Source organism: Vulpes vulpes, chromosome 1, assembly GCF_048418805.1.
Source record: "Vulpes vulpes isolate BD-2025 chromosome 1, VulVul3, whole genome shotgun sequence".
NCBI classification, from domain to species: domain Eukaryota; kingdom Metazoa; phylum Chordata; class Mammalia; order Carnivora; family Canidae; genus Vulpes; species Vulpes vulpes.
Window position 1 is genome coordinate 11,279,992 of NC_132780.1, and position 26,197 is coordinate 11,306,188.

At 49.3% G+C, this 26,197-nt stretch overlaps 1 protein-coding gene across 2 annotated transcripts; it reads right to left on the minus strand.

Moving 5' to 3' along the window:
• Window positions 1-1,382: 1,382 nt before the first annotated feature.
• Window positions 1,383-25,176, minus strand: XRCC1 (X-ray repair cross complementing 1). Of its 2 annotated transcripts, none has more exons than XR_012000700.1 (17): window positions 24,914-25,140; window positions 24,452-24,544; window positions 16,382-16,492; window positions 7,890-8,048; window positions 6,915-6,989; window positions 6,714-6,819; window positions 6,388-6,497; window positions 6,204-6,315; window positions 5,803-6,055; window positions 5,153-5,269; window positions 4,275-4,368; window positions 4,010-4,142; window positions 3,543-3,597; window positions 2,584-3,446; window positions 2,143-2,233; window positions 1,683-1,758; window positions 1,383-1,578 (listed from the first exon to the last, which is right to left on the minus strand). XR_012000700.1 is itself a non-coding variant. In XM_026013833.2 (17 exons), exons 1-17 carry the CDS (start codon window positions 24,962-24,964, stop codon window positions 1,465-1,467), a joined length of 1,890 nt encoding a protein of 629 aa, XP_025869618.2. In that variant the 5' UTR covers window positions 24,965-25,176; the 3' UTR covers window positions 1,383-1,464. The 2 variants fall into 2 exon arrangements, 1 of the variants encoding a protein (XP_025869618.2); XM_026013833.2 differs by having other exon boundaries at window positions 3,307-3,446; window positions 24,914-25,176.
• Window positions 25,177-26,197: the final 1,021 nt, after the last annotated feature.

Here is a 26,197-nt window from a genome sequence, read left to right on the forward strand (position 1 = left end):
TATCCAGGTGGGCTCAATGTAAACACAAGTATCTTTACAAGTGGAAGGAGAGGACAAGAGAGTCTGTCCGAGTGCTTTGGTGTGAGAAAGACTCTACTGGCCACTGCTGGTTTTGAATACAGAAGTATATTCATAGAATACAGAAGACAGGGGGATTCCTGGGTGGCTCAGCAGTTTGGTGCCTGCCTTCAGCCCAGGGCATAATCCTGGAGACCCGGGATCCAGTCCCATGTCCGGCTCCCTGCATAGAGCCTGCTTCTCCCTCTGCCTGTGTCCCTGCCTCTCTTCCTCTCTCTCTCATGAATAAATGAATAAAATATTAAAAAAAAAATACAGAAGACAAGAGGAAAAGACAAGAAAGCAGATTTCCCCAGAGCCTCCAAAGGAACACAGCCCTGCCTACCCCTGAATTTTAGCCCCGTAGACCCATTTTGGATGTGAGACATCCAGACCTGGAAAGCTGTAAGTTTCCGTGGGCTTAAGACACTAAGTTTATGGTCATTTGTTATTGAGGTCTGACTGCTCCAACCCCTTCCTGACCTTCCCAGCTCCAGGATAACGTCCACGCTTCTCAACCTGGTGTTCACAGCCCTTTGGGACAGCCCTGTCCTTTTGCTTCTATAGTGAAGCAAATGTTCTCTCTCTGTGCACTCTATTACAGCAGCCACAGAGCACCTGCAGGGTAGCCAGTGTCATCGACAGAGTAAAATTTCCCCTTCATTTCATTGCAGTTCATTTATAGTTACCCAGATCCACAGGCTACCATGTTAGCAAAGCTGCAAAGACTATGTCCATCCTTCCAGACAGATCTGCCCCTAAAGCCTCTTAAGCAACTGACCCCAGGGAGCCAGGCCTTTGCCCATGCCCCGGCCCCTGCCTAGAACTCCATCCTACCTTCCGTCCACTTCTCTAACACTTGCCCAGTTCCCAACTTAAATGTGGTGGAGGCTTGAGGGGGCTCAAATGCCCCTTCCCCCTGTTCTACCATGCTGGGGACAGTTCCACAACCACTTCTGAAAGCCCTGAAAAAAGGGAGATATCCCTGGCCCCGGGGGAGCATGAGCACCTCACGAGCATGTAGGCCTCCAGCCCAGGACTCAGAAAGGGACAAACAAGACCTAGGAATGGGCTCAATGGGTTAGAATCCCAATTCCCGGCCACCTGCCACTACAGGGGTAAGTTGCCAGGGAGAAGTGACAAAGAGCTCCTTCCCTATCTAACCCCTAAAAGAGAACCCCTCATTCTTTCTAGGACCCCAGGGCAGGGGTCTTAAGGCAGCCAAGACACCTGACCCTCAGAAGGGAAGCAAAAACCAAGCTTATGACAACAATCTGGGGCCCTCTAGGAGGTTCAGGAGATTTCTGAGTAAGAGGGGCAGCTACTCCAAACCAGGTCACCTTTATTGAGCTCATCTTGTGTGTGCGCGCGCGCTCAAGCATGTGCAAGTGCATGAAAGCACATACTCTAGGCCTGGGGCACCACCCCATAAAGCTGGTGGGGAAGTAACTTCTGCTTCTCGTTGCAACTGTAGATCCATCGGGGCCGGACAAACACCAAGGAGGGGTTGTCCATCAGGGCCTGCAAGGTGGGGAGGGGTGAATACAGGAACATGTGAGTGAGTGATGGTGGAGGTGACACAAGGGTGGTCTGGGTGTCCCTTTCCCCACCCCTCTGGAGCTCACCTCCTCAAAACTGGGGTCCCACTCTTGTGCAGTGATCACAAACTGGACCCGGTCACTCATATAGTCCTCAAGTTCCCTGGCAGGAGGCAGAGAGTCAGTGTCTCTTCTCCTGACATCCGACTCCTCAACCATTCTCCAAGGCTGTCTTCCCTTCATCCTCACCTCCATTCCCTACAGGCTACCCTGTGGGCCCCCACTCTCCCCGAGCCAGCCTTGCCACAGCCACAATACCAAGGGCTCCCACTGCTGCTAATCCTTTCAGAAGGTGGGTGGGAAGGGGGGGCCTCATTGTAGAGAAGAGGAAGAGAGGGAAAGTTATACATCCAGGGGGGCCCAGCAGAGCGAGCAGAGCCTGTGCCCATCCAGCAAGCTGTACCCCTTCTCCATCTTCCCAATCGCCTTCCTTCCCACAACTTAGCATAATCCCTCTCTGCCCTCGCCCCCACCCCTGGAGACTGACCCATTGAAGGCTGTGACATATCGCCTGAGCTTCCGCCGCTCGTCCCCAGGGAATTCTCCGTACAAGAAGAAGTGTTTGCCCTGGAAGAAGTCTGCAGGAGAGATGGTGGAGGTGCCAAATGTGAGGCGCCTGGAGTTTCAAAGCACCAGCCAGGAGCCACAGAGCACTTGAAGGCAAGACCCGAAGGAGGCCAGTGTAGTGGCTGGGTGGCCTGTTCATTCATGCCCTGGCAGAGACACTTGTCACAAACAGTGATTCTCAGCCAGGCCCATAGAACTTTTCTGGGAACTGGAGTTTTGTTTTGTTTTGCTTTGCTTTCATGGTGAGAGACAAATGACTATTATTGCTATGTGTTTCTTCCATGAGGTACATCACAGATGGGCTGGTGGCACCTAGCTCATGTGGCCCAGTTCATAGCCTTAGAGCCTGTCACTTGCTCACCCTGGCTGTCACAGTCCTCTACCAGCCAGTGCCTTCTCCGGCTCTGACCTTCAGGACACCTCTGTTCTTTGTTCCATCTTAACATGGTTCTCCAAATCATCAATCTGCGGATGACACTTTTAGGGCTTTGGAGGATCAAAGTACTTTCCTGCCCATCAGACCCACAGGGAACCGTATAGAAATAGCCTCTTCCAGTTGCCACTGACCCTCACCTCTGTGCAGACCCTGGCTGCCTAGCTCCTCCCTCCATTCTCTGTTGGCCAAGGTTCTCACCCCTGCCTGTCCCATGCCCCCTGCACTCATGTTAGGAGGACAAATAGCAATGCCATCACCACTGAGGCCCCAAGAGACCCATGCCCATGTCACCTGTGTGCCTGGGTGACCTCCCATGCTGACAGACCTGAACCCGAGAGGCAGGTGGTGAAGGAGGCACCATTGGCACTTGAGTAGAAAGCCAGAGGGGGTCATGCCCAGCCCTGGGCTGTGATGGAGGCAGTCACAGCAGGAAGTCAGGAAGGGGAACAGAGAGGGAAGTCCTAAGAGGGTGCCTGCTTCCTAAGACAACAAAAAGGTAGCAGAGGCAGGGATTATGGGGGAAGGAGGTGGGGAGACAAATCACAAGTCACGGGAAGCAGCCTCAATCCAAGGGTTGGGTGGTGGGAGTCACAGCTGAGAACTGAGAAAGGCAGATCCCATGTGAGGAGGCAGGGAGGGATTTCCTACCTGGGAGCTCGGGAACTGGCAGGTCAGGAGACTCTGGGGGACCCTCATTGTCTGTGTTCTCGTCTGTGGATCCTGCATACGGGTCCTCACCATTTTCCCCCTGGTCAGGGGGCTGCTTCTGTTCCCTCTGCTCAGCCACCCTGGGAGAGACAACAGGGCGTTGGGGAAGAGCATGCAGACCAGATCCCCCTCCACCCAAGTCTGGGACTACCTCGACACCCCCAGCCCCACCTTACCTTCTCAGCTCATCCTCGGTATCCCCAGAATCTTCTGCCCCATTGCCCTGTTCTTCTGCAAGTGGAAGCTTGGTCAATGAAGGGCACGTGTTTGGTAACCTTCCTTCTTGGTCTCTCGCCCAAGCACAGATGCAGGCATGCCAAGCCTCAACCTCAACTGCCCTCCAGATCCAGTTATCTGGGACTTCAGCCTCCCCTCCCCTAGGTCCACTGTCTGGGATCCAGCCCTACCTCCCTTAGATACAGGAGTCTGGGTTTCCAGCCATCTTCTCCCTCAGATGCAGGAGTCCAGGCCCCCAGCCCCTTCTCCTCCCTTCGGATCTGAAGGATCTCATCCCTCTCTTCTCCAAGAACCCAGCAGTCCAGGTCCCCAGCCCCCTCTTCTCTCAGGCTTAAGACCTAAAACCCCCTCCCTCCCTCAGACCCAAGAGTCCAGGCCCCCAACCCCTCCTCCCTTAGGTTCTGACCTGACTGCTCCCCCTCACTGTCCGTATCTTCCTGGGGCCCTGGTGAGGCTGGTTTGGTCTCTTCTGGGGTTTTGGGTCTCTGGGGTGAGCTGGGTCCTGCTGCCTGAGGCAGCTTAGTTTTGGTCTGGGGGCGCTGAGAAGGGAAGGCAGCATGGGTATGAGTATGTGTTCTTGCTGAAGACAGGGATGGAGAGTCTGGGGTTCCACAACGGACCCATGTCTTCCTCCCACTGCACCTTCCCCACCATGGCAGGGGGCATAGGACCTTTTGGGGAAGCTTGGGGGCTTCATCCCCGCTGCTGCCGCTGTGAGAGCCCCCCTCATCCTCACTGCTGGAGCTTGGTCCTGCCATGAGGTACCTAGGAGGAGGAATCAGGCCTCAGACAAACGGCATATCGTGTCCTCCAGAGGATATGGGGTGGGCGTAGGGGCCAGTGCTCAGGAAGCCACAGCAACTGGCATTTATTAATCATTCAGGATGCCCTGGCTTCCAGGTTTGGAAGGGCCCCACTGAACCCATCAGTCACCACAGCCACCACAGCAGAGACACTGGCCTCACTGGCTTGCTTCCCCACCCTCTTGGGAAAGAAATGCCCCATTTCAGAAAGGAAAAAAAAACAACAACCCAGAAATAATTTTCCCCTTTGAGAATCAAAAGCAGTTTCTCATTAGGAGAATACCTATCGGTCAAGGGAAAATCCTCAAAAGCAAATATGTTTTTAAAGACCCTGACACTATATTCATGGCATGGGACCTTAAGTGGCTGACACTCCAGGAGAAGGGGTCCCTAGCTCTATCACAACAAGAACAGCTGATGCTTACATGGGATTTCTCACATGCTAGGCACATGCGCCTTTTGCAGCAGTTTCTCCAGCCTGCCATGCTTCTCATTCTCCCTAAGCCGACTTCACAGAGCCCTGAGACCCTGGGAAAGTCCTCCCTCCTCCTCAGCAGCCGTGCAGCCCCTGCCCCGCCTCTCAGAAGCCTGCTGACGCTGGAGGAGCCCGCCTGTGTTCCCCACTGGCAGGCCTTGGTCTCACCACTCTCCAGATCCCCGGCGCTGCCCAGAGTGGGGACAAGGGGCAGGGTCAGCAGGTACACACACATATCCGTATGAAGTGCATGAATGTGGTGAGGCCTCACCTCCGGGAGGGCAGTCGTCGCCGCATTCGGTGACAGTCCAGCACCCACTCTTTCCGCACAATGCGGCCTCCAAGGCCTAAGACCTGGCTGTACTTGGGGGTGTTGGCAAAGGCACAGCTGGTGGGGGAGCAGAAGGGAGGGTGTGGTCAGTCAGGTGTGGTCTGCGGTGGTGGGTGGGGGAGGGGAGCAAGGGAGAAGAGATGGGGATGGGGGAAGAGAGAAGAATGAGAGAGAGAGAGAGAAAGAGATGGATATGAGAGAAACAGAAAAAGATGTTAGGAGACCAAAGGAAAGATGTAGGAATCAGAGTAAGAAGCAGATGATAGGACCGAAGAGACAGAGACAGGGCAGCCAGGGTGGCTCAGCGGTTTAGCGCCGACTTTGGCCCAGGGCGTATCCTGGAGACCCGGGATCGAGTTCCACATCAGGCTCCCTGCATGGAGCCTGCTTCTCCCTCTGCCTGTGTCTCTGCCTCTCTCTCTCTCCCCCTCTCTGTGTTTCTCATGAATAAATAAATAAAATCTTAAAAAAAAAAAAAAAAAGACAGAGACAGACAGTAGACAAGCAGACAGGGAGAGAGCAAGATGGAGGAGCCAGAGGGAGACAGAGAAGCACCAGGGGGCACAATGGGGAGGAGGGCACAGGCCTACATGAGATGGGTGCTGTCTGGAGTCCAGTCTGGCCGATACTTGGCCCCCAGCTCTAGGGCCTTGTCCCGGAGCTCTGAGCGGAAGGGGTTCTGGAAGCCACTCAGCACCACCACCACACCCTGAAGGATCTTCCCCAGCTCCTGCGGGCCAGCTCGTGGTCCCCTGGGCTCGGCGCCTTCTCGGGTCTTCCCTGGCACTGTGCCTCGTGCTGGGGCAGGGACTGGGGTGGCTGGGGTGCGGGTGGGAGCTGGCACTGGGAAAGCCAAGGAGTGGATTCACTTAGTGCTATTGGGACTAAACCCCAGCCCCTCCTCCCTCAGACCCAGGAGTCCAGGCCCCCAGCCTCCTCCCCAGGACATAAGAGCACAGACCCCTACAAGAACAAGGAAGCCAGTGCTCACGTTTGGGTTTCTTGATGGCAGGTGGTGAGGGCTGGGCTGATGGTTTGCTGGGTGTCTTCCTTTCTTCTTGGTTCAAATCTAACTTTCTCTTCCTTTTGGGGGACTCTTGAGGCTGAGGGGTTAGGATGAGTTGAGGCCTCTCAACTCTCTCCTGCCTTTCCACCCAACCAGGTGACAATCTCACCTTGGAAGTGCTGCCTACTGCCCTGGAGGCTGCAGAGGGTGAAGAGGTGGCACTAGAGGCCTGCAGTGTAGCAGCTGCATAGCTGGGTCCTGCTGGGTCAGTGGCTGCAGCTACAGAGGGAGAAAGCGGATCTGGGTGATCTAGGCCCTGAGACCCTTCGCTCCTACCCCTGGGAGAGAGTGTTGTTCCCAAAGCCCAGTAGTGATCCGGGGGTCCAGACCCCCAGCCGCCTCCTCCCTCCCACCCGGGAGTCCCTAGGCTCCTCCTTCCTCAGACCCACGTTGTGGTTCCAACCCTGGACTGACGACCCAAGCTTCCACACTCACCTGGGGAGGTCTTATTGATCCGGCTGAAGAAGAGGGCCCCAGGTCTCAGGGAGTTGGCACCCTCATCCTCCTCCTTCACACGGAACTGGCCAAGCTTGGTCACCTTCTAAGGTCTCACAAGGTCAGCACAGTGAGTGGCTATTGGCAGGTGGGGGTGAAGTAGTAGGAAGAAGACTCTGGGGGTGGGTGGGTAGAGCTTACCTGGGGTGAGGCCTCTGCCTCCTCTTTGTCTGGGGCGCTGTGAAACCGTATAAAACTCAGGCCATAGGGGGAATCCTGGGAAAGAGAGGTGGGGGTCATAAAGCCTGGCTAAGGACAAAGGCCTGGCTCCAAGCCCCTTTCACCTGGGAAGACCCCTTTCTGGCTCTTTCCCTCTAATGGACACACATGTCTAGGGAGGTGCCCGGAGAACACTAGCCGCTAGCGAGCCCTAACTCTGGGCCGGACTTGGCTGTAAGCCCTTTATGTGCACTAGCTCCGTTAGCCTCATGGCAAGTGGCCAAGGCTGCTGGGTGTCCAAGAGAATCCTCTCCTGCATGCCCGAATTCCTGACTACAGAATGGGAGGGAGCACTGTGTGCCACTTCTGGAACACAGAAATGTTCCAGACTCTTTCCCACTCTTTGGGCTAGACGCAGAGCCATGATCTTGAGGAGCCTGGGTCCCTGGATGACCAGCCAAATACTCCCCAAGACAGGTCCGCGGGTAAGAAGTCTACCTCCACTCTGTGGGAGTATCATGACATACTTGAGTCTTGTCATTACCACAGCTTAGCATTCCTACCTCACAGCAACCCTGTAAGGATCGGGAAACTGAGGCCAGAAAGGTTAAGGCACTTGCCCAAGGTCACACAGCTAAGAAGTGGGGGACCCAGCGTCTGATTCCAGGTCCCATGATGGTAACTGTTAGACTATTCCTCTGCCAGGTCAGCTGCCCCCTTCTCCCATTCCCCTCTGAGATCCTGCAGTTCACCATTCCCAGACATCCTCTAGAAAATGAAGTGTCACCTACAGGAAGGATTGCAAACCCACTTCAGAGACCTCTGGAAGCCAGCCTCTTCATAAGCCCCCTGGGGACCAGCTGCCCCGTCCTCCCAGCCCTCTGGGACTCAACACTGGCCCCTCACCTCTCTCGTGCCAACTGAGGACTCTGCACCCCCAGCTCCCGCCCCAGATACCTTGCTATAGGGCTGGCTGCAAACAATTTTGACACGGTCCCAGCGCTTCTCAGCTGCTGCCCGGACCAACTTATCTGGCCCGAAAATGCGAACACGGTTGGGGTTGGAGCCACTGCGGCTCTCAGAAGGGGACATAAAAGATGAAGTGACCAGCAGCACCTGGGAAAAGGAACACAGAAGAAGAAGCAGGGCTGGCTGATTGAAATGATACTTGCTAGGTGCCGGGAAGAAAGCAGGGGCCCTAGTAGGGCCTAGGGAGTCACCGGATCCAGACTGTACCTCCACCTGCCCTGACGCCTTTTTCTTTCTTTCTTTTTTATTTTTCTTTTAAAGATTTCATTTATTTATTCATGAGAGACACAGAGAGAGAGAGAGAGAGAGAGAGGGAGAGGCAGAGACACAGGCAGAGGGGGAAGCAGGCTCCATGTAGGGAGCCTGACATGGGACTCGATCCCGGGTCTCCAGGGTCACGCCCTGGGCTGAAGGCGGCGCTAAACTGCTGAGCCACCCAGGCTGCCCTGCCCCGACGCCTTTTTCTTCCCCTGCTTCTGCACCTCCAGTCAGCTTCTCCCTGACACAGGCCCCAGAAAGATCCTGCAACTTTCGGGTCTAAACAAACCGTCTCTGAATTCTTTCATAGGGTCTTCTATATCTGGCCATAGAGTCAGCTACACCACCTAAAGAACTCTCCAAGCAGATAATTGTCACAACGACTGGCATAATACTCAAATACCTTTTGCAAATGCATGGTTGAGCTCATGGAAAGTAAAGGAATTATCAGAGGCCAGAAAGGAGAGAGCAGAATCCAGAGGTCCAGGAGAGCTGCACCAGTTATAAGTGATTCTCTTGGGGCTCAGCACTGAGACACTGGTTGGGGACATGTCAGCTTCTCCAGCTGCTCCTTTTCAGGCCCTGCCAGTAGGAGGAGCTACAGAGAGGCTGAGAGGCAAAAGGAAGGAGGACTGTTGCCCCACCATCTCCTTGCAGCTCTGTGAGCATCACTCCTGGTGTGTTTGGGCTCCTACAGAGCCCCACCCCAGGACAACAGAGGAATCTGGTTTCAGTGTCTTAATATCTGCAGAGCTGGTTTCACCTGGCCCCTCTCAGCGCCCGCTTCTCCAGGTTTGAGTTTCAGCTCTGCAGAACCCCGCTTCCAAGCTTCTAAACAACATTTCAGTAATTCCATGTCCTTTTGTTCCCCCAGCCCCTGGGTTGGCAACTGCTCCCTGCATTACTTCTTCACCACACCTTAGTCTTCTTGCCTATTGGGTTCAATATTAGTTGCTAATTCTTTTTTTTTTTTTAAGATGATTTTATTTATTTGAGAAAGAGTAAACAAAAGAGAGAGAAGGAGAGGGATGAGGGGGTAGCCCGGGTGGCTCAGTGGTTTAGCGCCGCCTTCAGCCCAGAGCCGGATCCTGGAGACCCAGGATCAAGTCCCACATCGGGCTCCCTGCATGGAGCCTGCTTCTCCCTCTGCCTGTGTCTCTGCCTCTCTCTCCCTCTCTGTGTGTCTGTCATGAACAAATAAATAAAATCTTAAAAAAAAAAAAAAAAAAAAAGGAGAGGGATGAGGGTCACAAGGAGAAGCAGACTCCCTGCTCAGCAGGGAGCCTGATGTGGGGCTCCATCCTGAGATTCTGAGATCATGACCTGTGCCGAAGGCAGATGCTTCACTGACCAAGCCACTGAGGTGCCCAGAGATATGATAAAACTTTAACTAAAAATGCACTTACTCAGTTTCCATCGTTATAAGTAGAATTTTAATCCAAATCTGTTTGCCAAGAAGAACAGAGAACTTTTTTTAATAGTCTCAAAGACTGCTGACTTTGTTAAAACAGCTAACAAGCAGGGTTTAGACTGGGTGACTCTAGTGCTTAGGGAGCCCCTGTAAATAAACCCAAATCTACACCAGAGTCAGAAAATGAAATGCAAACACAATGAATCATAAACAGCCAACTAAATTTCTCAAGTCTGAGAAAATGAAATTCAAGAACAACTTAACAGCAAAATAACTAGACTTTCCCAAATGAGGCAACTGTTTAAACTCCAGCCAATTAAATCATGTCTTTGGCTTCCTTTGGCATCTTCTCTATAAAAAGCTCTGTCCTAGTCTGCCCACAGAGCACCCCTAATCATTTTCAGTGTGGGCCCCCAATTTGAATTGTTTGTTCAAATTAACTCTTCAAAATTTCATGTGCTTCAATTTACGTTTTTGCACTTCATATAACCTTTAGAATGTTTGCCAAAGGAAAACCTCATCTGTGAAAATGTGTCTCACAGATCAGAAAAAGCAACTGATAAAGTTCCAAACACATTCATGAAAAAAAGCTCTCCATCAAGTAATCTAGAGAATAATGTCCTCAACCTGACAACACACATCTATAAACAAATCTCCAGCTGACATTGTATTTCATGGTAAAGACTCAATGCTTTGCCAGTAAGATCAGGAACGAGACAAGGATGTCTGCTCTCATCACCTCTGTTTGACACAACACTAGAGATACTAGTCAAGTGTGATAAAACCAGAAAAAGAAAAAAAAAAAGCATAAAGATTATAAAGAAAAAGAAAACTGTCTTTATTCACATACAATGTAACTGCCCAAGGGGGAATGCCTGGGTGGCTCAGCGGTTGGGTGCCTGCCTTTGGCCCAGGGCGCGATCCTGGAGTCCCGGGATTGAGTCTCACATTGGGCTCCCGGCATGGAGCCTGCATCTCTCTCTGCCTGTGTCTCTGCCTCTCTCTCTCTCTGTCTATCATGAATAAATAAATAAAGTCTTAAAAAAATATATTCCAAGGGATCTACACAAATCCCATGGCATTTTCCTACAAGAATAACTAAATTTAGCAAGGTCACAAGATACAAGGCAATATACAATTATCACTTGTATTTTTTTTTCATGCTATCAACAACTGGAAAATAAAATTTAAAAATTAAAAAAACAAAACAAAACAAAACAAAACAAAACAAAAACATCATTCAAGGGCACCTGGGTGCCCGTGCAGTTAGTTAAGCACTTAACTCTTGGCTTTAGTTCAGCTCATGATCTCAGGGTCCTGAGATCAAGCCCTGTGTCAGACTCTGCTCAGTGTGGATCTACTTGAGATTCTCTCTCCCCCTTCCTCTGCCCTCCCCTCAAATAAATAAATCTTTAAAATATATATATATCATTCAAATAGCATCAATAATTTAGGCAAGAATTGGGGCACCTGGGTGGCTCAGTAGTAGAGTGTCTGCCTTTGGCTCAGGTCGTGATCCTGAGGTCTTGGGATCAAGGCCCACAATGGGCTCCCCATGGGGAACCTGCTTCACCCTCTGCCTAGGTCTCTGCATCTCTCATGAATAAATAAATAAAATATTTTATTTAAAATTTAGGCAAGAATCAATAATAGATGTTAAAACAAGTTTGTGGATAGGTGAGTTATTTATATAGTCTCCAAGTATTTCCCCACAATACTTATTCATTACATGGGGCAAAACAATAATTTTATAGTGAACGAATCTGGCCTGCACTGCCTTTACAAAATGAACCAAGTTAACATCATCAGTCATAGAGTCAGTAGCATGTGTTTCATGATCCAATGTACTGAGAAAAATACAACATCGCTTGTGTGGTGTTCTGGCCAAAGGTGTATGGCCTAAATTTAATTATCAGGAAACATGAGACATTTTGTACAATAAGTGATATTTTACAGAGTCACTGACCTCTACTCTTCTAAAATGTCAATGGCATAAAATACCAAGACAGTCACAAGAATTGTTCCCAGAAAAAGGAAACCAAGCAGACACAACAAATCAACACAATACATTGATTCTGAATTTTCTTTTGCTATTAAGAACATCATTGAAATAATGAAGAAAATCTGAATAATGCCTGAGATCAGATGACAGAGTACTACATCAAGGTTAATTTCCTAATTTTGATTAATTGTACTGAGGTTAAGTAAGAGAGTATCTCTCTTTCTAGGAAATATCCACTGTATTTATCAGGAATAGATAACACAAAATCACATATGCAATTTACTTTCAGTTCAGTAAAAAAAAAAAAAAGTACACCTGTGTTAACATTTGGGGGATGTAAAAACAAACAAACATTTGGGGGATGTACATGAAGGTTATAAGGGAATCCTCTAAAAAAAAAAAAAAATAAGGGAATCCTCTGTACTACTTTTGCAACTTTTCCTAAGTCTGGAATAAATGAAGTTATTTATAAGCTGGTTTTAAAATTTACATGGAGGGATCCCTGGGTGGCGCAGCGGTTTGGCGCCTGCCTTTGGCCCAGGGCGCGATCCTGGAGACCCGGGATCGAATCCCACATCGGGCTCCCGGTGCATGGAGCCTGCTTCTCCCTCTGCCTATGTCTCTGCCTCTCTCTCTCTCTCTCTCTGTGACTATCATAAATAATAAAATTTAAAAAATAATAATAATTAAAAAATAAATAAATAAATAAAATAAAATTTACATGGAGGGATCCCTGGGTGGCGCAGCGGTTTGGCACCTGCCTTTGGCCCAGGGCGCGATCCGGGAGACCCTGGATCGAATCCCACGTCAGGCTCCCGGTGCATGGAGTCTGCTTCTCCCTCTGCCTGTGTCTCTGCCTCTCTCTCTCTCTCTCTGTAACTATCATAAAATTAAAAAAAAAAAAAAAAATTAAAAAAAAAAATAAATAAAATTTACATGGAAATAAATGCTAAGAATCTAGAATAGATTCTCTTGAAGACCAAAGCTGGAAGTCCACCACAATCTGATTTCAATATTACTATTTTTTTTAAAGATATTATTTATTTATTCATGAGAAATACAGAGAGAGAGAGAGAGGCAGAGACATAGGCAGAGGGAGAAGCAGGCTCCATGGAGGAAGCCTGATGTGGGACTCGATTTCGGGACCTCAGGATCATGCCCTGAGCCAAGGCAGACGCTCAACTGCTGAGCCACCCAGGTATCCCAATATTTACTTTTTTTTTTTTAATTTTTATTTATTTATGATAGGCACACAGTGAGAGAGAGAGAGGCAGAGACACAGGCAGAGGGAGAAGCAGGCTCCATGCATCGGGAGCCCGACGTGGGATTCGATCCCGGGTCTCCAGGATCGCGCCCTGGGCCAAAGGCAGGCGCCAAACCGCTGCGCCACCCAGGGATCCCAATATTTACTATTTTTAAAAAATATTTTATTTGTCAGAGACAGAAAGAGAGGGAGCATTCACAATCAGGAGGAGTGGCAGGCAGAGAGAGAAGCAGGCTCCCCACTGACCAAAGAGCCCAATGTGGGACTGAATCCTAGGACCCTGGGATCATGAGACTGAGCCACCCAGGCATCCCTCAATATTTCCTATTAAGACAATATGGTATTGGCACAAAGATAAACATACCTGTTGATGAAACAGAATAGAAAGTAAAGAAATAAATCTACACATATATGCTCAATTAATTTGCAATAAAAGAATCCAAACAATTCAGTGGGAAAAAAGAAAAAAAAATTTTTTTTAAGATTTTATTTTTAAGTAATCTCTACACCCAGTGTAAGGCCAAACTCACAACTCTGAGATCAAGAATTGCATGCTCCACCAACAGAGCCAGCCAGGCACCCCAGGGAAATCTTTTTTTAGAGAATTTTCAACAACAACAGCAACAACAAGAACAAAAAACAAAAAAACAAAAACAAAAAAACAAAAAAGGAAAAAAGGAAAAAAATGACCTTTTCCTCTACTTCACTCAATATACAAAAATTCATTTGAGATGAATCAGATATAAATGTAAAATCTCAAATTATAAAGCTTCTAGAAGAAAACACAGAAGATGGAGGTAGGCAGAATCATGGTGCCCCAAAGAGGTCCATGTGCTACTCCCTGGCACCTGTGGACTTTGTAGATGTGATTAGGTATTTTGAGATGAGGAGATAACACTGAGTTATCCAGGTGGGCCCAGTGTCATCACAAGGGTCTTTAATAGAAAGAGCGAGGCAGGAGAGAAGAGAAGCGAGGATGGAAGCAGATGTAAGAGTACTGTGATCACTGCCTTCGAAGACAGAAGGGGCCACAGGCCAAGAAATGCAGGCAGCCTCTAGAAGTTGCAGTACGTAGGGAAATGGATCCTCCCCTTGGGCCTCTAGAAGGAACCTAGCCCTGCTAATACTAAGATTTTAGCCCACTGACACTGATTTTGGACTTCTGACCTCTAGAATTGTAATAAATCAATACAGGGATTATACTATTACTTTGAGACAGGCAAATATACCTCATAGGATGCAAAAGGCACTCAAAAGTAAAAAAAAAAAAGAAAAAAGAAAAGAAAGAAAAAAAGAATGAGAGAAAGAGAGGGGAGAGGATGGGGAGGAAGGGAAGGAGAAAGAAAGGAAGAAGCTTAAAACCATGACTGATTGGACTTCATCAATTCATCATGAGGCACTGTTAAGATAATGGAAAGGTAAGTACATTGACCGTGAAGAGCACTGAGTGATGTATGGAAGTGCTGAATCATTACATTGCACACCTGTAACTAGTATAACACTGTATGGTAATTATACTTTAATTTTTAAAAAAAATTTTTTTAAAGCTAGCCAAAAGGCAAGTCATAGACTGGGGGAAAAATCTGCAACACATGAATCTGAAAAAAATAAATAAATAAACAAACCCATGATTAACATCCATTACAAAAAGACAAACAATCCAATAAAAAACAAGCAAAATACCTGAAGAGACACTTCATAAAAAAAGATAAAATGAATGGCTAGTAAGTATGTGAAAGGTTACACAATGTCATTACTTGTCAGGAAACACAACTTAGTCATAATACCACCACATCTGAATGGCTGAAATTTAACAAATTAAAATTACTGGTAACATCAGGTATAGGTAAGGATACGAAGCAACTAGAACTCTCAGCTTCTGCTGACAGGAACGTAAAATGGTACCGCTTTGGAAAATTTTCAGTGTCTAATGAGATTAAAATGTACATCTACCCTACATGTACTCTTAGGTATTTACCCAAAAGAGATCTCTGTGCAGAGGTCTGTACAAAAATGTTCACAGTAGCTTTATTTGTAATTGTCAGAAAATGGCAACAGCCTAGATGCCCATCAACGTGAGAATGGATAAACAAATTGTGGTCTCTGCCTAAGGTGAATGCTACTTGGCTGACATCACAAAAACAAACAAACAAACAACAACAAAAAAACACCCCACCCAGGACGGTGAATGAGAAAAGCCAGCCACAAAAAAAGAGTACCTACTGTAAAATTCTACTTATATAAAATTCTAAGATAGGCAAAGCTAGTCTGTAGTGACAGAGAGACCACAGGCTGCCAGAGCCGGCAAGGGTCGGAGGATGGGGGTGCGAGGGACTTCCTGGGGATGCCGGCAATGCTCCATGTCTTGACCTGGGGGGCAGTTACACAGGTGCCTACGGTAGTTAAAAGCCCTTGAGCTGTACATTAGTATCTATGCATTTTATCGTATGCAAAATATACTTCAATTAAAAACAACTTCTCACAGCAAGGAAAAAAACTCATCTTGTAGAAAACTGGTTTACTACTTAAAATTGTAAACTTGTTTTTTCAAGTAGGTTTATTTCTACCCCAAAACATTTTGTGGATTAGCCAGCTGGCTAACTACGATCTCTCCCAGTTCTAATGAATTCAACTAGTAAGAAAAGGATTGTGCCAACTTTTAAAAATTTGTAACAGAGTGGGGCACCTAGGGCTTGGGTGGCTCAGTCAGTTAAGTGGCCCACTCTTGATTTTGGTTCAGGTCATAGTTTCAGGGTCCTGGGATCGAGCCCATGTCAGGCTCCACATAATTTAGCAGGGAATCTGCTGAAGATACTCCCTTTCCCTCTGTTCCCCACCCTTCATGCTCACACTGTTTCTCTCTCCCTTTCTCAAATAAATAAATCTTCAAAAATAAAATAAAATAGGGGTGCCTGGGGGGCTCAATCAGTTAAGTGTCTGCCTTCAGCTCAAGTCATGATCCCAGGGACCCGGGATCAAACCTGAGTCAGGCTCCCTGCTCAGTGGGAAGCCTGCTTCTCCCTCTCTCTCTGCCCTTCCCCCTGCTCTCTCTCTCAAATAAATAAAACCTTTACAAAAATAAATAAAATGTCTGTAATAGAGCAAAAGGCAATCCTTCTCTTATAAGCATTTGTCACATATGAAGTGACTAGCAGAGGCATCCCAAACAATGCAGAATCTCAATTTGCCAGGACATCTGTGAGAACTCCTGGGACCAGAGACAAGCAGTTTTGCTCTCAAGCAGTGATGGCCTCTTAGACCAAACAAGTGCATCTGGTTATTCATGCCCCTGCCCCTGGCCCCCACGCAAATGTGGGTCTCTGCCCTGGTATGCAGTTTATCACCTGTGTCTGTACCTCCAGAGGGCACAGGGTTGTGTGACTTGCCTCCACCCCAGCCTAGAACCCAGGGACCTGGGGAGGAAGCAGTGATGGGGGCATCTGGGGTAGGGATCGGTATGGGGCCCATCACAAAGCCCTGCTTACCTCATAGTCTTGCTCCCCAGCCCCTCCGGCCGAGCTGCCCACCAGCACCTCCACGAAGGCCGAGCCGTCATTGCCGATGTCCACACTGTGGATCTGTTCTTCCTTCTCCAACTGTGGGAGGAGGAAAGCCCACTGTCAGTGCCTGCTCTGTCCCTGGCCTCACTGTGGGACCTCGGGAGGGATGACCCCCATCTGCCATGTCTCCTTGCAATGTCAACTCTGACAGTGGGAGCCAGGGTGAGGGGTGCCACTGTATTTCCTGCATGTAGCACAGGGCATGGCCCAGAATGGAGCTCAGAAATCTTCACCAAATGTATGCCTAAGCTCCCACACTAGCTTATAGAGCCCCAACTCCTTCAGACTCTGCCAGATTGGCACGGTACCTGCCACCATGGAGTGCACCGTGATAGCACCTGCCAGGGTTCTAACTTCATTCAAATAATCATGTACACAAATGGCACATCTGTTGCCTCTACCCCCTAATCACACAGGACTCTGAGGAAGCTCCCCCAGGATAGGGGCCTGGTATGGGTTTGCTCATCACTGATTTCTGGGTTTGAATCCCAGCTGCAAAATGCAGTAACTAAATGGCCTTATCAGCCAATCTCTTGGAGCCTCAGTATCCTTATCTGTAAAATGGGGATAATCACCAAGTCCAGGAATATACACATGAATACTATGGCCACACTGCACAGCATGTAGTAGGGCACTGTGCCCCTGTCAGCCAGGAGGCATTGTCAGTCAATGCTCCATAATTACTTTTTGAAGGAAGAAGAGAGCTATCTTTCTGGAGGAAGGCTCCCTGCAAAGGTCCTGCCATTCCTGTCTTGACAGTTGAAGGCACAGAAAGCCTTTAACTGGGGGCAGAAGGCAGTTAGGAACGCTTCTTCATTAAGAATGTTAGTTAACTAATGGCAGTTAGTCCAAGTCTCTTCTCTTTGGTTCCTAGAATGATAAGTTATTACAACACTCAAAGGTACCTAGTCCACTGCTCCCCAGATCATCTGAAGCTCCAGTCTGCCTATCACCCTCCAACGGCAAGAGGTCGCCCAGATTGCCTACACACCGCCACAAACAGGGACATCCTTACATGGGAGTTAGGAGCCTGAACTTGGGGTGAGGTTCAAGTCCAGCCTTGCCATTTCCAAGCTGTGCAAGCCTGGGTGGTATGCAACTTCTGAGCGATGGTTCCCTTTTGCACAGAATGGGTGGGCTGTCCTAATAACCCTCCTCCTGAGAGGCGCTGAGATGACTCAGAATAAAATCACCACAATAACACTTGCAGCAAACATCTAAGTGCTCACGTTGCACCAGACACATAATACTTGCATCTCCTCTCCTCACAACGGCTCTGCCATGCAGGGGCTATTATTATCTCCACTTAACACATGAGCAAACGGAGGCAGGAAGCGGTTATGTAACTCCCCAAGGTCGCACAGCTGGTGAGTGGCAGAGTCGGGCCCAGAGCCCAGGCAGGTTGGCTGGAGTCCACGCGTGCTCCTCCACCACATCACACGTACACTAGAGAAATAGGCGGTGCTGAGGGAAGGGGCTTCCCACAGCTCAGGCAAGCTGGCCTCCTGCCTCCACGGCTGAGCCCTGGGGTGGTGTGTGGTTGCTGCCCAGGTACACAAGAAATCCTAGCATGACTTCTCAGCCTCCTGCCACACTTGATGGCTCTCCTCCAGCCACTTCAGCCTTCCTTCTGTCCCAGGAACAGGCCAGCTCCTGCCCACCACAGCGCCTTTGCACCTGCCATTCCCCTTGCCTAGACCACTCTTATTTTTCTTCAGTATCACCACTTAATGTTATGTAACTACACTTTTAATTTGCATTTGCCTAGCATCTGTTTCCTCCACCAGACTTTTAAGCTCCATGAGGGCAGAGACAATATCTAAGTCATTTTCCACTATGTCCCAAACACCAAGCATGGTGTCTGATCCTTCCTAGCTCTGCATACTTAGTCTGTGATGCTGGAGCAAAGAGTTTCATTTCACTCCTTCTGCCTGTTTCCTAATCCATAAAATGGGCACAGTAACAGCTTCTAACTCACTGAGTTGTTGTGAAGATTCAAACAAGGGATACATATGAAGCCCCCTGGATAGTGCCTGCCCCAGAGCAAACACTCCATAAATGTCAGCTGATACTATTCCCACAGAAGGCTTTCAATGCATTCCTGATGGACAGATGGATGGACAGACAGATGGATGGGAAGTGCTTAGTAACCATTTGCTGAAGGAACAAATGTCTCCTAAGTTGTAACTCAAGCTCTGCCCTTCCTCATCAAGTGGCTTTGGTGAGCCACTTGCCTCAGTGTCCCCATATGTCACAAAGGAATCATCAAGGCCAACACTTTCAGATTCTCACTGTGTGCCAGGGGCTTGGTGTATCTGTTTCCTACTGCTGCTGTAACAGATTATCAGAAACTTCTGCCTCAAAACAATGCCTCTTACAGATAATGGAGGTCAAAAGCCTGAAATTTGGTCTCACAAGGCTTCAATCCAGGGGTTAGCGGGGCTGCAATCCTTCTGGAGGTCCTAGGGGACAATCTGTTTCCTTGCCTCATTTCCAGCTTCTAGAAGCCACATGCATTTCTCAGCCTGTGGCCCCTTCCTCCGCCTCCAAACCCAGTGAGGGTATCATTCTGGCCTCTGTTTCCATCTTCACATCTACTTCTCTGGTTCTCCTGCCCCCCCCCCTTTCACTTATAAGGACCTTGTGATGACACTGGGCTCCCTCTTGTCCCCCAAATAACCCACAATAATCTCACCCATTCGAGAGCCTTAACTTCATCACATCCATAAAGTCCCCTGTGCCACTTTACAGTGACATATTCCCAGGTTCTAGGGGTCAGGATGTGGATATCTTTTAGAGGGCATTATTCTGTCTATCACAGTTGGCTAAGCTCTTCATGGGCCGGACATCACTGAATCCTCACCTCACAACCACCTTAGAAGGAAGAGTCTGTCAGTCTCCGGTGTTACAGATGGGGAAACAGGCTCAGACAGGTTAAAGAAATAGTTCACAACACATGCGGCTAATGGCTGGGAGAAAAACCCGACCCAGTTGCCCGCCTATAGCCCAGCACTCCTTTTCAACTCCCTTATTCCAACCCTTGAGGTAAAAACTCAACAATCTCTACCTCTCCCACAAGCACAAGGCTCAGTATGTAACCTAAGTGAATGATCTTTTTTTTTTGCATATATTAACTACTTCTATTTCAAACATGCACATGTATTCCCTTATATTTCCTCTTTTTGATAAAGAATTTCCGACCAAAGTGTTCATACATGGAAACGGCCCAAACGTCCATCAATTTATGAATGGACCCACATTGTATGGCATCCCCACAGGATGGAACAGAAAGTGCTGACACACACAACATGTAGGAACCTCGAAAGTATGCTCGGTGAGAGAAACCAGACACAAAGGCCACAGTGTATGATCCTGTTTGTGTGAAAGGCCCAGAAGAGACCAATCTACAGGGACAAAAAGTGGATCAGTGGCTGCCAGGGAAGCTTGGGGAGCAGGAGAGAGGGGAATAGGGAGTGACTGTCGAATGGTGATGGGGTTTCTTTTGGGCAATGAAAATGTGCTTGATTAATGGCAGTGACTGCAGAACACCATCAATATGCCAAACCCCACTGGACTGTACATTTTAAGTGGCTGAAATGGTGAATTTCAAGTTCCGTGAGTTTTCTCTCAAAAAAAAAAAAAATTAGGGGGGGGCCCAACTGGCCTCAGTCAGTGAAGCGTCCAACTCTTGATCTCAGCTCAGGTCTTGAGCTCAGGGTCGTGAGTTCAAGCCCTCCAATGGGCTCCAGGCTGGACGTAGAGCCTACTTTAAAAAAAGAGTGAGTGTTCAGTTTCAGCAGACAGGAGGCAGGCTTGAGCACGAGATGCCGGTCATCTGTGGCCAGATTCACGTGCACCTTTCTCAGGAAGACCTAACTCATGAAAGAAAAACAGATGGGGCTGGTAAGGCCCACAAAGTTCCTGAGAGACCTTCTGTGTTAAAAAAAAAAATTGTTCCACGTCCAGGAAATGCAGGGTTATGCACCATTCAAAGGAATAAGGTCAAACTCTACCCAGTGCCAGTAGATCTCCACCATCTAGCTTAATTTAAAGAAAACAAGCAGAATAGTGCGTATGCTGTGTACTTGGTGAAAGAGGTGGACAAACATGGTTACGTGTGTTCAGTGACCCCGGAGGGCCACGTGAGAAACTACTAACAGTAGCTGCCTATGGAAGCAAGTGGGGAAGGCAGGCATAAATCCTTTAGTGCCTTTTAAACTTTGCACCATATACATGTAATACTCATTCAAAGAACTAATAAAACTGCAATGGTGTTCTTTAGCCGGGGAGTACTCTACCGAAATGAGAACGAACCATCTCCAGCTACACCCACCAACGTGGAGCAAAGTAGCCAGACACGGATGTCTATATCGGATGCTTCTGTCTACGTAAAATTCAAAACCAGGCAAAACGAAATCTAAGCTACTGAAAATCAGAGCGGTGGTTACCTGGCGGTGGCAGGAAGGAGTGCATGAGGTCTGGGGGGCCGCTGTACACCTGCTACACATCAAATAAGGGAAAGACAATTTAAAATGTCATGAGGACAAACTGAGTGGCTACAGAACTGCTGAGAAACCACCACAAAACGTGCACCACCTTGCTGTTAAGCATTTCTTCTAAAGGGCACACGTCACTCGGCCACCAGAGCTACCTGGATCGTGTCCCAGCCACGCCCTCCAGCCCGGGAGTGGTTAGCCAAGGGGCTGGAACTCTTCCTGGCGCAGCTGATGGGTTATCCATGGAGCCTCCATCAGCTACTGCCAACAAAAAAAGGTGTGTGTGGCTGTCACGAGAGCAAAGGGATGAACCCTGTGTGGCAATCCAGATGTTGCATAATATACTTGGGAGGAAAACAATGAAGGGTAGGAGAATACCCCACAGATTAATCCACATGCATTGGGATCTGGAAATGTCTGCCTTTCTGCTCACTTGACAAGAATCAGAATTTGCATTTGGTGGATCTGGACCAGGAACTGGACCCTGCACACTGGCAATAGCCAAATGCAATCAGACTGCCCCCAGTGTCTCTCACATGGGATAAATTAACAGCCGCCATGAGGTCGCTTTGCTCCTGTGCTTGCTCCCTGCACTTTATTTGCCATAAGGAAAGCAGGATTTTGTGAGAAGCTAAGCCTACACCTGTTCCTCCTTTGCTTGGAGCCCTTCAGGGGCTCCCAGCTCATCCAGAGTAAAAGCGCAAGTCGTCAGAGTGGCTTTCAGGCCTTCAGTGTTTTGGGGGCCTTCCACGCCCCCGCTCCATTAGCTCATCTCCTACCTCTCCCCACCCTAGATAACTCCACTGGACCCAAACCAGCCTCCCTGCTGTTCCTCCAGCATGTAGGCGCCTCACAGTCTGTTTCCTCCCCAGATATTTACAAAGCTCCCTGTGCTCAACATCACCCGCTCAGGGAGGCCTTCCTGGATCAATATTAAAGGCAAATCCTTAGGGCGCCTGGGTGACTCAGTCAGTTGAGCATCTGCCTTTGGCTCAGGTCGTAATCCCGTGGTCCTGGGATCAAGCCTTGTGTCGGGCTCCCTGCTCAGTGGGGAGTCTGCTTCTCCCTCTCTCTCTGCCTTTCTCCTCCACTCGTGGTCTTAGTCTCTCTCTCTAATGAATGAATAAAATCTTAAAAAAAAAAAAAAAAGCAAAACTTCTTGCCACTGCCTCCTCCCCCAGCCGCAGTATTCCCCTTTCCTCTTAATGGTTTAATTTTCCTCCACAGCACTCGCCATCTATCTGGTGCTTTACTTACTGGTTTATCAGTCTTTCCCTCCTAACATGAAAGCTCCACAGGACTGACGTATTTTTGTCTTGTGCTGTTCACAGCTGCCCTAGGACCTGAAACAGTGCTTTAGAGAAGGTGCTTCCTAAATAATTACTCAGTGAATGAAGGAACCTAAGAATCCATTCACTCCAGAGTCTGTAGGTCCTGCCCTTGTGCTGACAACTTCCACTTGTCTGTCTCCATCCAGGTCAGGTTCTGATTCCTAACTGCCACCTGGACCTCAGATGTCCCAAAGTCACAGCACACCTGGACATCCCAACTGAAGGTGTCAGCTTCTCAAGCTGCCCCTTCTCTGGGTTTCCCATTTCAGTGACAGCTGCAGTATCTCCCTCAGTCTCCCCAGCCAAGAGAATCCTGTGCTCGCTCTGGCCCCTCTGGTTCCCTCAACCCCGTGTCATGTCTCTCCTGCCTCAGGTCTCTCTGCTCTCACTGCCACTGGGGTAGAGAATGGAATGTGATCCTCCTGGGGTCACCTGATCCCTAAGAGAGCCCAGCAGAATCATCACCTGGTAATAAACACATGAATCCCTCCCTTTACACAAACATCTACGTGTTGACAGAGCACTTCTGCAGACATTATGTCACCACATTTTCACAATAACCCTTGGCTTAGATCTCATTATTCCCAATGGACAGGTGAAAAAACAGGTTTAAAGAAATGAAAAAATGTGCCTGAGGTCACAGAATGAGTAAGACAAAGAGATGGGGACTTGAATTCAGGTCCCAAGACTAAATCATGAACAACCTGTACCTCCTTCAGAGTGTGTGTGTGTGTGTGTGTGTGTGTGTGTGTATTTTTTTTTTTTTTTTTTGTACCACCCTCAGTTTAAAACACTGGCTCTTAGACAAGTGGCATAACCTCTCTGGGACTCAGTTTCCTCATCTCTAAAATGGAGGTACTATTAAACTTAGGTCATGGGTTTTTAAAGATTCAATGAGTTGATCCACGTGAGGTGTTCCAAACTGTAACTGGCAGTTGTAACGTTAAATCAATGTCAGCTCTCGTTATTATTACTATGTTAGGGACTGAGGAGATGTTCAAATTTCTAAAATCAGAAAGTTTTTGGGATCCCTGGGTGGCGCAGCGGTTTAGCGCCTGCCTTTGGCCCAGGGCGCAATCCTGGAGACCCGGGATCGAATCCCACGTCGGGCTCCCGGTGCATGGAGCCTGCTTCTCCCTCTGCCTGTGTCTCTGCCTCTCCCTGTCTGTGTGACTATCACAAATAAACAAAAATTAAAAAAAAAAATAAAGTTTTATAGGTCTGTGTATTTTTCCTGGGGAGATAATCCTCAGCTTCTAATTCTAAAAGGGCTCTGTGACTCCAAATTTTTTCAGAACCGCTGGGCAAGAGAGAGAGTGAGAATGTGTTCGACACAATCATGTGAGCCTTGCCCTGCAACATCCCTCCCCAAACACCCCTCCGTTCAGAAGTAAGGAATAGAACCAAGATCAAGAAAGCCAGTGTGTGAACACAAAGCAGTGTGACAAAGTGGTTCACAGCACTAATGTGGGTCTGAATCTTGCAAGCCATTGACTTGACAGTGACAGGGGCCTCTGTGTCACACCACACTTATGAAGAGAGATCATGAAGATGAAACACCCAGGCCAGTACCCAGCACAGAGCAGATGCTTCAAACGCTTAGCTTAGCTCTCTCCTCCCACCAGTTTCTTATCCCTGACAGGAACAGCCTGTCGAATTCTGTACCATATGGGTCAAACCACCTTCTCCTCCCAGCCTCCCTCCACCTTCACAGTGCTGGGATAAGACTGGGTGAGAGCACTCAGAAGAACCCGGCAAGCATTCCTGAACAGATGGAGACTGGCCACTTCACCCCTGCACTCCACTCTGCTTCAGTCTTCCCATCTTTAAAATGGGATTGATTGGTTTCCATGATCTTCCAAGAGACCCCTTCCAGCCCTGCGCCCACTGACTTCAGAAGCAACCTACCCAGGGGCCATACGTTGATTCCTTTTTTTTTTTTTTGCTCCATACGTTGATTCCTAAGGTCATCCTGGCCTAGTCCTTGGGCCACCCTTGTCCTCTGCTAAGGGGCATAGCCATCACACGGCCCATTCTCCAGGGAAGGAAGCTGAAGCCCAGAAGGGAAAAGTGTCCTAACCCACTGGCAGCTGGCTCAAGAGCAGTGTGACTGGACCCTGAGTCTCCAGACTCCCCTTAGGAAGCAGACAGGGGAAGGGCAGGATCACCTGGAGCACCACAGAGATGGTCTTCTCGCCTGCCTTGGCTGCTCGCCATTTTCTGTAAGTGTCCGCCTTGAGAAGGTTTTCGGCACAGTGGGTCTGGAGATAAGAGTGGAAAAGGGAAAGTAAGGGTACAGGGAAGCGAGCTCGGTCCTCGGCTCTCAGGTTATTCCTTTGAGTCCTCCGGAGCCGTCCGCGCTCCCCCAGATTTAAAATTCCCCGTTAGTCCCACCACACCCTGCCTCGAGTCCTCTGGAAGACCCGGGATGCTCCCCAGTTCCTCCTTTCCTGTCCAGAAGCTCCCCTATCTCTCCCAGAATTCCCTGATAGCCTCCTGGAATCCCGCCCCCCCCCCCACAACCCGCCATGGACTTCCGTGAAGTTCCCTTTTACACTCCCAAAGTTCCTGTAGTGCCCCGCACGGATTCCCTTACGTCTTCCAGCCTCCCCCCCACGCCAGTTCCTCACCGAGTCCTGGCTACTGCAGGACACCACATGGCGGAGACGGATCTCCGGCATGTCAACGTCTCGGGCTTCGCCTGGCGCCAGAGATAAAAGAAGGTCCGAGTTTGGGGGGCGTCGAGGGGGGAGCGCTCCCTGCGCGGGCTGGAGTGCGCAAGCGCACAGGGCTCGGGCCTTTCAAACCGCGGCGCGCCGGCGCTCGCGTCGCCGCCGCGCAAGCCCAGTTCGCGCTTCTCCGGAGCGAGGCGCTTGGTATCCTAGCAACGGGCTTCCCCCTAAGCCCCGCCTCTCCTAGGCCCCCACCGCGCTCTAGCCCCGCCTCCCGGTGACGTTCACTCTCTGCTTTCTCGGCGCCTGGCAACAGGAGCGGCCTCCGGGATTGGCTCCTAAAAGAAATTCGCCCTTCTCATTGGACGACGCAGTCACCGCCCAAATTGAAGCCTTTAGAACACAAGGAGACCCAAACCTGAGTGATTTTTTTTTTTGCAGGGACCCTGGAGCGTACCGTTACGGGGTCCTCTACACGGGATTTCTGAAGTTACGCTCCTCCCCGCTACTCCGCCACCACGCACACACACGAACAAAATCTCCGTTCTCTCCAGGCTTATGCCTGAGGCCAGGAGAGAGTGGATCAAGGATCTAAAGAAGGCACAAAGCATGCATCCAAACGAGATACACACACCCCAACTAGAATGCTTCCACCCATGCCTCAGTTTCCCAATATGTGACCTGTGGGCATATGTGTCCTACCATGCCTGCCCCTGCCTGTTGACAAGCATCCCTCTGTTCCGTCCCCGTGAGACCCAGAGGTGCAACCCCAGGCAGGGTCGGAGCTGGGGGCAGCCCAAATACCGAACAGGGAATATGAGCCAAGCGCATGAAGACAGAAGAGACACAGGGTGCCTAGTCCCCCGCAGAACGAGTCTGGACATGCTGGGCACTCCCAGGTAGGGCCCCACCCATGCTGGGCGACTACTGGAAAAAGAGAGAGGGGATCTCAGTCCTACCAGCCACCCTATACCTACAGGGAATCAAGTGACCCAACTCTGACCTTGGGCTTCAGGCCAGCAAAAAGGGGAGAGGAGGGTGGTGGGAATGTGAGAAAACAGGAAAGTGACCTTCTGGGTCTTGATGAAACAAAGTGCTGAAAGTCAAGAGTCCTGGGGTCCCTGTGGAGCAGGTGCTGAGCATGAGATGCCCATGTCCCTTTTGGATTCTGGTTCCACATCCCCAACGTAGAGCCACAAAGACCGGCCCTGAGATCTTACCTCAGCTATTTCTCACCCCAGG

Bases quoted from the DNA above. Each gene is read 5' to 3' on its own strand.
- XRCC1 (XM_026013833.2), bottom strand. From the start codon at position 24,964: ATGCCGGAGATCCGTCTCCGCCATGTGGTGTCCTGCAGTAGCCAGGAC. The intron at 6,990-7,889 runs GTATCTGGGGCG...TCTCTTTCCCAG, and splicing joins GCAGCCAGCCCTATAGCAAG to GATTCCCCCTATGGCCTGAG. The intron at 1,759-2,142 runs GTCAGTCTCCAG...GCCTCCTGCCAG, and splicing joins TATGTCACAGCCTTCAATGG to GGAACTTGAGGACTATATGA.